The sequence below is a fragment of the Protopterus annectens genome, chromosome 2.part1 (genome assembly GCF_019279795.1).
Source record: "Protopterus annectens isolate FY-2018-M chromosome 2.part1, PAN1.0, whole genome shotgun sequence".
NCBI lineage: Eukaryota > Metazoa > Chordata > Ceratodontiformes > Protopteridae > Protopterus > Protopterus annectens.
The window spans coordinates 400,225,358-400,238,215 of NC_056729.1; the positions used below are offsets into that span (position 1 = coordinate 400,225,358).

General features: G+C 36.9%; 1 protein-coding gene across 1 annotated transcript in view; it reads left to right on the plus strand.

Annotated features, from left to right (window-relative positions):
- Positions 1-12,613, plus strand: part of LOC122794850 (neuropeptide Y receptor type 1-like) — a 210,684-nt gene extending 198,071 nt beyond the window's left edge. Inside the window, exon 4 of the mRNA XM_044063454.1 lies at positions 12,194-12,613. Within this exon, the coding sequence (XP_043919389.1) occupies positions 12,194-12,613 (420 nt within the window). The remainder of the gene's footprint in view (positions 1-12,193) is intronic.
- Positions 12,614-12,858: the final 245 nt, after the last annotated feature.

Consider the following 12,858-nt stretch of genomic DNA (forward strand, 5'->3'; position numbering starts at 1 on the left):
CAGGGCACTGTTATTTGCTCATCCACTGACACTGAACTGCTTCAAACAAAGGGCAAGAATAGGTACATCTATGGTATAATGAAAATGGCCTGAAGCGAAGTGCAAAAAAGTGCATCATTGTAGTATTTGGCAAAAAAAGCCTTTTCCACCTCATACGTTATAGGTGGTACACGACTTGAAACAGATATGGCCATAAAAGACCTGAGTAATTATTTATTTATTTATTTATTTCACATTTGTTAACCGGGTTAGTCCAACTGGGTAAGAAATTACCCATTTTCAGTGGAGACCCGAGGGAAAAAGCCCTGAAGAAAACATACAAATACATACAAATAGAGACAAGTTAACAATATAAAGAGCAAAACAAACTTATGGATACAATGGATAAGAAAAATAAATGTAATCCAAGGAATAGTACATAGCTATATACAAGGTCAGAAGAAGGAAAGTGCAAAAGAAGATAGGAGTGGAGGAGGAATGAAGTGATCTAGAGGGGGGAGACAAAAAAATAAGAGCAGATTGGATAAAGTAAATTATATAAAGAGGGAGGGTATAGAAAGAAGAGCAGTAGGATAAAGTAAATATATAAAGAGGGAGGGTATAGAAAGAAGAGCAGATTGGATAAAGTAAAAGTAAATTATATAAAGAGGGAGGGTATAGAAAGAAGAGCAGTAGGATAAAGTAAATTATATAAAGAGGAAGGGTATAGAAAGAAGAGCAGTAGGATAAAGCAAATTATATAAAGAGGGAGGGTATAGAAAGAAGAGCAGTACGATAAAGTAAATTATATAAAGAGGGAGGGTGTAGAAAGAAGAGCAGATTGGATAAAGTAAATTATATAAAGAAGGAGGGTATAGAAAGAAGAGCAGTAGGATAAAGTAAATTATATAAAGAGGGAGGGTATAGAAAGAAGAGAAGATTGGATAAAGTAAATTATATAAAGAGGGAGGGTATAGAAAGAAGAGCAGTAGGATAAAGTAAATTATATAAAGAGGGAGGGTATAGAAAGAAGAGCAGATTGGATAAAGTAAATTATATAAAGAGGGAGGGTATAGAAAGAAGAGCAGTAGGATAAAGTAAATTATATAAAGAGGGGGGTATAGAAAGAAGAGCAGTAGGATAAAGTAAATTATATAAAGAGGGAGGGTATAGAAAGAAGAGCAGATTGGATAAAGTAAATTATATAAAGAGGGAGGGTATAGAAAGAAGAGCAGTAGGATAAAGTAAATTATATAAAGAGGGAGGGTATAGAAAGAAGAGCAGTAGGATAAAGTAAATGATATAAAGAGGGAGGGTATAGAAAGAAGAGCAGATTGGATAAAATAAATTATATAACAAGGGAGGGTATAGAAAGAAGAGCAGTAGGATAAAGTAAATTATATAAAGAGGGAGGGTATATAAAGAAGAGCAGTAGGATAAAGTAAATTATATAAAGAGGGAGGGTATAGAAAGAAGAGCAGACTGGATAAAGTAAGATAAAAAAGAGAAAAACGTCTTAATGATAAGTCTAGTGGAGAAATGGGAATATGGAAAGGGAGGAGTTAAGTAGGATGGTTGCAGGTACATACAGGGTTGTTATGGAGGTACAAAATAAGGTCATGTTTGAAGTTAGGAAGAGAGGTATGACTTCTAATATGGAGTGGAAGATTATTCCAAATAAGGGAGATGGAGTGTTTATAAAGTATTTTATCTATGTTAATATTGGGTTTATAGACTTGTAGAAAGAGTTTATCAGAGCTGCACATGGATCGGGGAGGGGTGAACCAGGAGATCAGGTTGGACAGAGATTTTCAGTCAGAGTTAGAATTAAGAATTCAGAAAGCTTGAATCAACAGAAGGTGTGGGAATTTGAGCCAATGTAGTTTTTTGAGAGCAGAACAGTGATGGGATTTATAGGGGCTGCTGGTGACAAATCTAGAAATTTTGTTACAAGTTTGGACAAGTTTTGGTTATATTGTAAATCGGAAAATAGAGGGGAGCCATAGAGGAGGGCGGAGAGGAAATAGGATTGGGCTAGCAGTAGTTTAGAGTTGGAGGTCAGGAATTTGCTGTTTCTATATAACAGGCCCAGTTTTTGGTGTGTTTTCTTTATAGAATAAAGTATGTGGAGGTCTAGTTTGAGCTGCTGGTCGTCAATGATGACACCTAGGAGTTTAGTGTATAAATCTGGTGATATGATGGTGCCATTTAGTGAGGATACGAGAAAGGTGGATTTGTGATGGGCTAGAGCTTTGGGTAGGAATAGTAAGAGCTTAGTTTTATAGGGGTTCAGGATAAGTTGATTGTTGGAGAGCCACTTCTCAACAGAGTGAAATGAAGACTGGGTGATATGGTGGAGGTTATTGATAGAGTCAGAAATAGAAATCAGAGTTGAATCATCTGCATACTGTATGATAGGGGAGAAATTGCTGGCAGTGTGTAGGCCATTGGTGAAGAGGTTGAAAAGGAGGGGGCCAAGAATTGAACCTTGAGGAACACCGGTCTGAACTGGCAGAAAGGGTGAGAAGGAATTTTGCAATTTAACTGCTTGTAAGCGACTGGGCAGGTAACTAGAGAACCAATTTAGAGTGGGGATAAAAATGTTCAGCTGGGAAAGTTTTTGAAGTAGAAACTTCTGAGAAATAGTGTCAAAAGCCTTTGACAGATCTAAGAAAAGGCAAGACACAAGTTTATTATTGTCTCTGACCTCAGCTACTGTATGAGAGAAGGATAAAAGTGCTGTGTTAGTACTATGTTTGGGCCTAAAACCATGCTGGGTGTTGGTTAAAAGATTGTTTTGAGTAAGGTGGGAAAGCAGTTGAGAATGAATACACTTTTCTAGAATTTTGGAGAGGGGAGAAAGAATAGCAATGGGATGGAAGTTAGATGGTTCTGTGGAGTTTCCACCCTTATGTAATGGGATAGTGTTATGGAGCAACTCTCTCTCTGTCTCTCATTTGATTATCATGTTTCCACTATAGTCAGCAAATATTTCCATCTGGCTCAGGTGATTTCCACAGAAATAACTTGAACATCTAAAGAAGTAGTCTTGTCAATGTACTCTTCCTTTATCAAACCTATCAATGAATACAGTGTCATGTTTGGTATGTAACAAATCCACACATATTGTTGAGATAGAAAGGCCCTCGATAATTGTTAACCAATAAGTAAATAAACAAATACATGCATAAATGAAAGGCCTTTCAGCTAGCCTGGTAACCCTCCTCATGCTCAGTAGCATACAGGCTGCTCTGAGGTAATCTGTGTCTCAGTTTTTGAGCCATGAAAGTGCCAGTCTTGTTTGGCCTTTTCCTTTGTATGACCAGTGGCTCTTCAAATTCTCATACTAGGGACTTCATTTTAAACAAATAAACAAGGCTTGCTGGAGGTATAGGTTCCTAACTCAGCATGTTTCTAGCCTGTGGAAAAAAGTACCACTGCAGACTTGGCTTGATGATTGGATGGGAATTCACATTTTTCAACCAGGGTTATCATGTAAGGATTTCCTTGATTTGAGAAGTAGGCATTATAAGGTATTCATAAAGCATGGCAAGAACATTTATGTGTTTGCTTAAAGGTGTAAATGGCTAGACCTCTTATGGTCCCTGTACTTACTTGCCTAGTATTGTTTCTAAGTTTCTATGTTCATAAGCTATATAGTTCAGGATGTGTATATATTATCCAACATCGTTTTTGTCATTTCTACTACCACCCTATAGGTTCATGAGTACATACTTAGACTCTTTATGCAAAGGCAGTTAATGCTTTATTAAAGCATATATTTCAAAATATGGAATGTTTCATATATTTTTACATTCTTCATTTTATCAGGGACTTTATATCTTGCACAGACTATTTCACTGCAGACACACACACACACACACACACACACACACACACACACACACACACACACACACACACACACACGCACACACACACACACATGGTAAGTCATATCACCTTGTACATGATACACTGTTCCTTGTTTCTGAGGCTACTTTTCTTATGATGCTATCATTAAATATACAAATATCTACAATACTGATAAATATGAGAAAAAAAAAGTTGTTTAGTTTAGGTTGTGTGCATGTTGCCCACTTTCTTTATGTGCCTTTTTAATGCCATCATGCATACACATTGTTGTACACTTACAGTGTTACTTAATGCACCATAAAAGCAAATATAAAAAAGAAATGTTGTTTATCCACTCACATTTCAGAGACTCCTTAAGAAATAAGTACTTATTTTGGTTAAAATAGTCAGGGTTGAATCCGTTTTTTTTTACCCTTGCCAGACTTAAGAGCAATTATGGAAGCTGTGCATATAATGTAAGGAGGTATGGAAAAACCCCACATCAACAAGGGTAATGCCAATGCCCCTTCCATCCTCCTCACAGCACAATTACTGCTTTGCTGAATTTTGATAATACTGTCAGCACCTGCTAAAACCCTCGAAGCATAATCTCCACTATCTTCCTACATTTTTCAAAAGCTTTTGATTCTGTCTCCCATCAGAAACTTTACATAAACTTTCAACCTTAAGGCTCGCCAACATTTCACTGCAGTAGTTCCATAGTTACCTCTCAAACAGAGCACAACCAATTAAATGGAAAAATGATTTCTCCACCTTCTTGCCATTAAGTATTAGTGTCGTACAAGGATCCATACCAGGCAACATACTTTTTAACATATTCATCAAAGACCTCGACACTGCTACAAAAAATCTGCACTAGTTCAATGCACTGATGACTTGAGCCTAATCTACTCTGCCAAATCTCTGTATAATCTCCAAGACCTTACACACTAATGCTTCTTATCAATTGAAATATGGGTAAATAATTTAGAACTGCATCTACCCCCCAAAAAATACTCTTAACAAAGCAAAACTATTCACTATCATCATCTTGATAACAAGTAAGCCAACACAAAATTACTGGGTGTCATCACAGATGGCCAGAAGATATTCAACCACCATGTGTCATACTTGTTTAACAAAAGTCATCAAAAAGATGATACATTATACAGAGTAAAACTTACTTCACTGACAGCCTCTGCCATTTTACTCCCATCCTTCCTCTATGCTGCCCCAATCTTTACCAACCTTCAAGTCTCACAACTGTCTAAACTTGTGAAATATTATAATAAAATAGCCAAATGTGCAGGAAACCATAACAATAGAACTCACCACTGCCTAGCCCTCAAAGAATTAAAACAGTTAAAACTACCATATCACCTAGCTCTTCCACAAATAACCAAAATGCACATACCTCCCTATAAGCCAGAAAATTGCCCAGCCCTTAATAACTTAATACAGCACTACTTCCCAAGAAGAATGCTATGCTGTATAGAAAAAAAAAAACACACTAGTCACCATAAACAAATCATTTAATACTGCAGGTGATCCTCTATATATTCAAATAGTATAGCTAGCTATGAAACCACATCCCAGTACCATCAAAATCCATTCAGATTGCAAACTCATTTAAAAAACACAACTAAAGCTTCACCTATCAAATCAATGGCTCTGCTCCTGGGCATCTCCAGGATAAATGATACTATTATCTTCAGCTTGTCATATTGTCAAACCATTTCTCTTCTGTCAGAATCCTGTAACACCACAACCAGTCTTCACCAATACCTGAATAGTTTTATTAGCATCTCTCAGCTATATAGATTACTTTGTGACACTGCTATCCCCACCTCTATATTTTTAATATAAACCTTATGATAGTCACATATATAGTCTGTGACCCTGCTTTGTACCCTACATCCTAACTATAATATTAACATTTTCTCTCCTACCAAGTCCCTTCTCTCACCTCCATGATAGTGCAGTGGTGCAGCAGTTGTGTTATCACCTAACAGTAAGAGGTTCTGTGGTTCGATTCTTGGCTGGAGTGCCGTCTGTATGTCCTCCCTGTATTCATGTGGGTTTTCTCCAGGTACTCTGGTTTCCTCCCACATTACAAATGCATGTGTCTGGAGCATTTCTCCCCAAACCTCAGATGAAAATTTGTTTCATTCCAAGTTGGTCTTTCCCAGTAAATAAATGTATTTGAATTTCTAAGCCCTTGTCACATGCTCTATTATCTGTTTGACAAACTCACTAACACACCTTTTCAAATGGCCAGCGTTCAATGTGTACTAATGCATAAGCATCTTTTATACTGTAATAGTTTCCTTTCCTTTGTTTACATATGAATGTAATGTAATTAGCAAGTATATGTGTAATTTTGAATGTATATTAATACTGAATGTCTGTTTAAAAATGTTTGTAATATTTTGGAGCTTTTCACCCAAGCCCTCTTCTGAAAAGGATTTTTTTTGACTAAGCCCAGTTGGACAAACCTCGTACACAAAAGCAAAATAAATAAATAAATTAAATAAAATGATTAGAAGGATTTTTCTCAAGGGGGAAATAAGATGTTGACCCAGTTCTTCTTATATGAAATGAGAGCTTACCTTGCGCAGCAGTCACTAAAAAGTAGTGTAGCCATCACATTTTCAATAACTTGCACCAAGAATCATCACTATCTCATGTAATGTATACCTTATACTGCAGCTTTCTGTGCACAAAATTAAATTAGCAAAGCATGGAGATGACATCATAGTTACAATAGTAACTTGTTAATCAGGAAGGCCACTGGATGCACAATCCCTTTTCAGTGGTAACCCAGAAGCAGTGTCTAATTAAGTGACTTGCTTAACGAACATGTTCCTAAAACTCATTATAATTGTAACAAAAAATAGAGAAAGCTGTACAGCTCTGGTTATGTCTATTGCCCAACTCTTTTTGTGGGTACAATAACCCTTATGGGGTTTTGGAAGGAAGTGGTAACAGTAATACTAACAATCGCAATGAAAAGCATGCAACATATGTCTTTCCTTGGGATTGGAAACAGTAATTCAAAAGGAAGGCACAGTTATAACTGATCAATAGGTATTAACTTAACTGTAACTGGTTAGAAAATGAGGCAAATTAGTTTGTTGCAAATGTTAACAAATGCTGCATCTGACACACACACACACACACACACACACACACACACACACACACACACACACACACACACACACACGCATGCACATGCACACACACACACACACACACACGCACACACACACATGCACACACACACACACACACACACACACACACACACGCACGCATGCACATACACACGCACATGCAAGCACACACACGCACGCATGCACGCGCACACACACACACACACACACACACACACACACACACGCACACACAAAAAAACAAAGGCCTTTAAGATAACATGTATACACATAACATACATTCTTTACAATATACTGATGTGGGAGTAACAAAGAGCAAGATACAGTAACAAATTACATATAGAGACCAGCATTTAAAACCATACTGCTAAATACTGGAGTTGTGTCATAAGCAAAATGCAGCAATAAAATGTATGCAGAGACTAACAGTCATACCTACTGTTAAAAAAGATAATATACATTGTCAACAACACAGCAATACTCAATGGAAGATATGACATAAAACAATTTACAGTGAAAAAATGTCTGCAGAGACCAAAATTTAAAGACACACTCACACGCGCAAACATAAAAAAATAAACAATTAAATCAGAATGTACAAGATAAAAATTAATACTTTTTGAAAATACTGAACTTGTCTATATAACACATAGCAATGTACATTTGTTAGTGATTAAACAACAAAAAGACCACTTCTGAAAAGTAATTAATATTTATGAATATTTCTCAGTAATTAAGCAAATAGGATAGAGTGTAAAATGTAAATACATAACCAACAAGGTTTCAGAAGGTTAAGATAAATTAATAAAAAGAGACAATACATTTTTACATGGCACTGGTGACCGAAGGCAACAGGGATATGAAGATGGAATAGGCAGCAAATATGTTTAATCCCCCAGTTTTAGTTGTATTGACATAATTTCCAATAGCAGCACACATGGAGACAGCATTGCATAGTTTGCTTTGGAAATAGTGGAGCTGCTTGTACTCAATGAGAGAACAGACAGTGTATCTGTAACTGACAAAGGAAGACGTATGTTTCCCAGAAGTAAAGTAGCTTAATATACCTGTAGTTCAGGCATTTGTATACTCAGAAATAACTAACTGGAGTGTTAGTCAGTTAAATGAGCAGTTTGTACTAACATGAGGCTAGGCAAAACCTCCACACGGTTAATAATAATATAAAAAAAAAAACCTTCCTCCTGGATTACAAATGAAAACATTACCAGACTCCTCTGGTAGTGAAACTAGAAATGTTTTCATATTACACAACTACATCTAAACTTTATTGAACTTGAACAAAACATTCAGTGAATCTAAAGGACAGCCCAGCTTTGATAGATAGTTCAGCAGACACACACACACACACACACACACACACACACACACACACACACACACACACACACACACACACACACACACATGTGCGCGCACAAGCACACGCATACAACATCAGAATGCAGAGATATGAATCAGCACTGGAGATCACATATATTTCCTGGGTTAAACACAAAATGGTGACATAGGAAGATTAACAACTGATGCCATACAAGAAGGTTGTGTTTGAAAAAAAAAAGTTAAACATTTTTTTCCTTTTAACATTTAAAATTAATGTTATTGTGGGATGAAACAGCATGTGACGTCTAAATTTTTCAAGAAGAAGTAATCACAAGTCTCCAACTGTGTGCAGAAAAAATGCACACAAGGGAGAAAATTGAAATGATTTTATAGCCTTTTCTGGGAAACTTTTCATGTGACAGCTCTTAGTTTTGAACTAGTACAGACACATGCCACTTGCAAAGGTAAACAAATGCTTTAGTTTGAAGTATGTATCTGTAACAGTATGTTAGAAATAATATTTTGCAACTATGAAGAGAATATTTGTCAATGCCTTTCAATTGTCCCTGATTTTGCAGAATATCCCTCAATTTGTCTCAGATTTTTGCCTTGCCCCTTGTAAATTTTTAATTTTCTGATGAATCACTGAGGACTGCAGACAGCTAACAATGCCAAACATCAGAGTTTTGTACTTCTTACTGCTCAGAAAACGCATACTGAAGCAAGCCTTTTGACCTATTAACATTTTGAGTGAGTTAGAGTAATGTGTAAAACTGCCCTTGATATTTTACCTTTTCCCCATTATTTTTGCATTTGCCCCAGATTCTTGACCTCAGAAGTTGAAAGCTGTGTGCATTGTTCAGGAGTACGGGGCACTTTCCTTATAAGATGAATATCCTCTTAAAGGCTGCAAAACAACTCTGCTTTCTTGTCAGTCTGCTTGGTAGGAAGCAATGAGTTAAGTTGTGGATGCCATTTCTTATACTTACAGAATGCTAACACTTCATCAGTAGTATCACACTTGTCTTAAGTATCGCAACTGTTTACAGGGTGTGTTGTGTTGAAAAATGTTGCAAGAAACATATCACTTTCAGAGGTCACCCCTTAAGAATCTTTGTGGGATGGGGTAGAGAGAGATAATACTTTAAGGGCACATTTGTACACTTTTTAGCATTTAGCTTTGGTGAATAGTGCTGGCATCATAGGCATTTATGTATTAGGACATACTGAAGGATCTGAGAGTCCTCTGAGGAACTGATGATAGTTCCAAGTTTGCAATCATCTGTGGATTTGGACTGCCACTAACCCTTAACATCATGTTTAACCTTGCAGAATTATACCAAGTAGAAGTCCCTTATCACTGATCCCTGGGGGTCCTCACTAATAATGAGCCTTTTAAAGGACAGTGTGACCACTACCCTGATTAATTTGAGACAGTTTAGTAACCAGTAGGTCACATAAGTGCTTACATTTGCTTTGGTTAGTTGTTGATAGTACTAGAATGTGGAATGGTACTGAAGGTCTTTGCTAGGTCATATTAAGTGGTGTGTGTGGATTTAACCCCATCCAATGCCTCAATATTTTTTTCAAAGAAGTCTGCTATGTTTACTAAGTAGGATCTTCCTTTTGCAAACCTACACTGGTTTGGGTCCAGGAATGATAATGATAATGATCATACTCTCTTTGTTTATAGGATCAGTGGTGGATCTATCCTTGTAGAGGAGTATGACCACAGCTACTCTCCATATTTTCAGCACAAAGCAAGTTTCAAGGCTGAGGTTGAATAGATTTAGTAGTAAGTTGGTGAGACTGTACTTTGTACTGACAAGAACGCAGACAAGCACATTATCTGGACCCACAGAACTTGTATTCAAGCTAGTGCTCTTAGGAACTGATCCATAATGATCTGTGGCTGATTTCAGAAACAGTGGAATGTGTGTATGTGAGTCAGGGGTAAAGTCTAAGCTAAGCTTATCTGCTAGTATGTGGGGGGGGGTAAAGTCTGAGCTAAGCTTATCTGCTAGTATATGGGGGTAAAGTCTGAGCTAAGTGTATCTGCTAGTATGTGGGGGGTAAAGTCTGAGCTAAGCTTATCTGCTAGTATGTGGGGGGTAAAGTCTGAGCTAATCTTATCTACTAGTATGTGGGGGGGGGGTAAAGTCTGAGCTAAGCTTATCTGCTAGTATGTTTGCTATGTCCTGAAAGGATGAGTAGCTTTTATTGTTATGTTGTCACTTTGGTGCAGTGTTGAATATTGTTCTTAAGGTTTCTAACAGAAATAAAAAAGGACATTATAGCTGTCCTTGACAATTTTAATTCCATACCTTTCTTTAACAACAACAACAACAACCTTTCTTTAGGCGATTTAATTTTTCAGCTAAGTATTTTGTTTAACAGCTTAAGTTTCCATCTGGAGTGTGATGTATTTAGGTTATTTCTCAAGACAAGGACTTTTTTTCGATTTTTTTTCTTTTTGTTATATTGTTTGCTTATGCTTTTGTTTCACATCTGGGTTTATTCCTAAACTTAGCACTGTATTTGTATTGGAGTGAGACCAATGTCTGTATGCACTCAATAAGATGTGAAAAAAAAACATTTAAAAGCAGCAGTGTTTGCTACTGGGTCTTCAAGGGAGGTGGAAGTTTTTAAATTGCATCAGGTCATTAGTTACCTCTAGCAGCTTTGCCTTTAAAAAAACTCTAAAGGCCACAGGGATTATGGGCAAGTCTGACCCTCATTGCAAATACTACTGAATGGCAGTTACAAATTTACCAGTTATGGGGAAAGTCTGGGTATAGGGCATAATGGAGTCATAACTGTGTGGAGCAAGCCAGTATTTTTGACCCTGTAGCTGGGGAATGCAGTATCTGAGCTAAGGAGTTCATATTGCGAATTCTAGGAAGCACTGTGTGTATCTGTTTGTAGTACTGTATGTTTCTTAATTTATGGATACATAGTTGAAGTCACCAGGAAGAATACTGCTAGGAGCTTCAATTTGTCTGAGTATGCCTCGTGAGTTGCTGATATCATAAAAGGGGTTCTTAGTTAACTAGGACATGGTAAGCAATCACATTCATTGTTTTGCCATGAACTTACAGAATTTCATAGGCATATGGAGACTGTACCACCTGTACACCAGTTGTACCCAGAGCTGGTCTGAAAGAGCGGTAGGCACTGAATCCGGATAGGAAGGATATTTTATCATTGCCCTTGAGCCATGTTTCTATGAGAGTGCATATATCAATATTTTCTAAGGTCAGAAAAGCTTGTATGGAGTGCAATATATTATATAGGCTTCTATAATCTAGTGAAAGTACCATTATATAATCCTGGTCTTGTGTGACTAGGTTGGAAGATGAAGGAGACTGAGACTGCCTAAAAAGGCACTCTGGGGGGTGGGGTTTGGCCAATATACATAATTCTTGAGGAGATAGAAGCAGGCTATCTCTGGGAAACATGTAGGGCTGTCAATCTTCTCTTTCCAGGCTGACACACACTGGACCTCCATAGAATGACACACATGTATTTATTTAGTTGTTTATTTATTTGTCTGTTTTCTTGTTTGTTTGCTTGTTAACTGGGTAGGTGGGCTGGGACAAAGACCCTTTTCAGCCATGACTCAGGACTAGAAGAGCAGCAAAAAGGTTAGGAGAGAAGAAGTATAACACTAAATTAACATGTTCCCTTCTTTAACTATTATAATGTAAAAATGACTGCAGAATTGACCTGTATCACTTGTAAAATTGAGGTGCATGTAAGGCATTATCGGACTAAATAGAAATATACTGTATTTTATGTATATGAATAATACAAATATTATTTCACAATTATGTTTTCTACAGATACACCTGCACTTGAAGCACCACCAGGATGTGATGGGAAGAATACGAGACAATAAGAGGAAAACCAATGACACTCACAAAGTTAACATCATGCTAATAGCTATTGTTTCAGCATTTGCAATCTGTTGGCTTCCGCTTAACATTTTCAATATTATTTTTGACTGGAACCATGAGATAATCCCAAGCTGTAGCCATAACTACATGTTTCTAATCTGTCATGTTGTGGCAATGATTTCAACATGTGTAAACCCTGTCTTCTATGGCTTACTCAACAAGAACTTTCGGCGAGATTTGAACATTATGTTTAGATTTAGTAAGTCTCAGCCTCGTAAAGAGGGCTATGAGACCACTGCCATGTCTGCTGTGCACACCGAGATATGCCACTTATCTGAAGTAAACAAATGTTCTGGGGTAAGCTGAAAGCCTTGTAGAAATGTTTGTTTTGCAAGATGTCACTGAAGGACTCTATGACAGATGGAAACTGTATCTAATGTTCCTAAAACAACATTTGCCATTTGATTTTAAAACTGAAAGTTTTCAGAAATTTTGTAAACATTTTAAAGTAGAAATTTTGCAACTTTTTTAAAGTACACTACAAAGTATATTGCCATGATAAGTCATAGTTCTTGACCTATCTTCAAAATGTGTTTAGTCTTAATACTTTA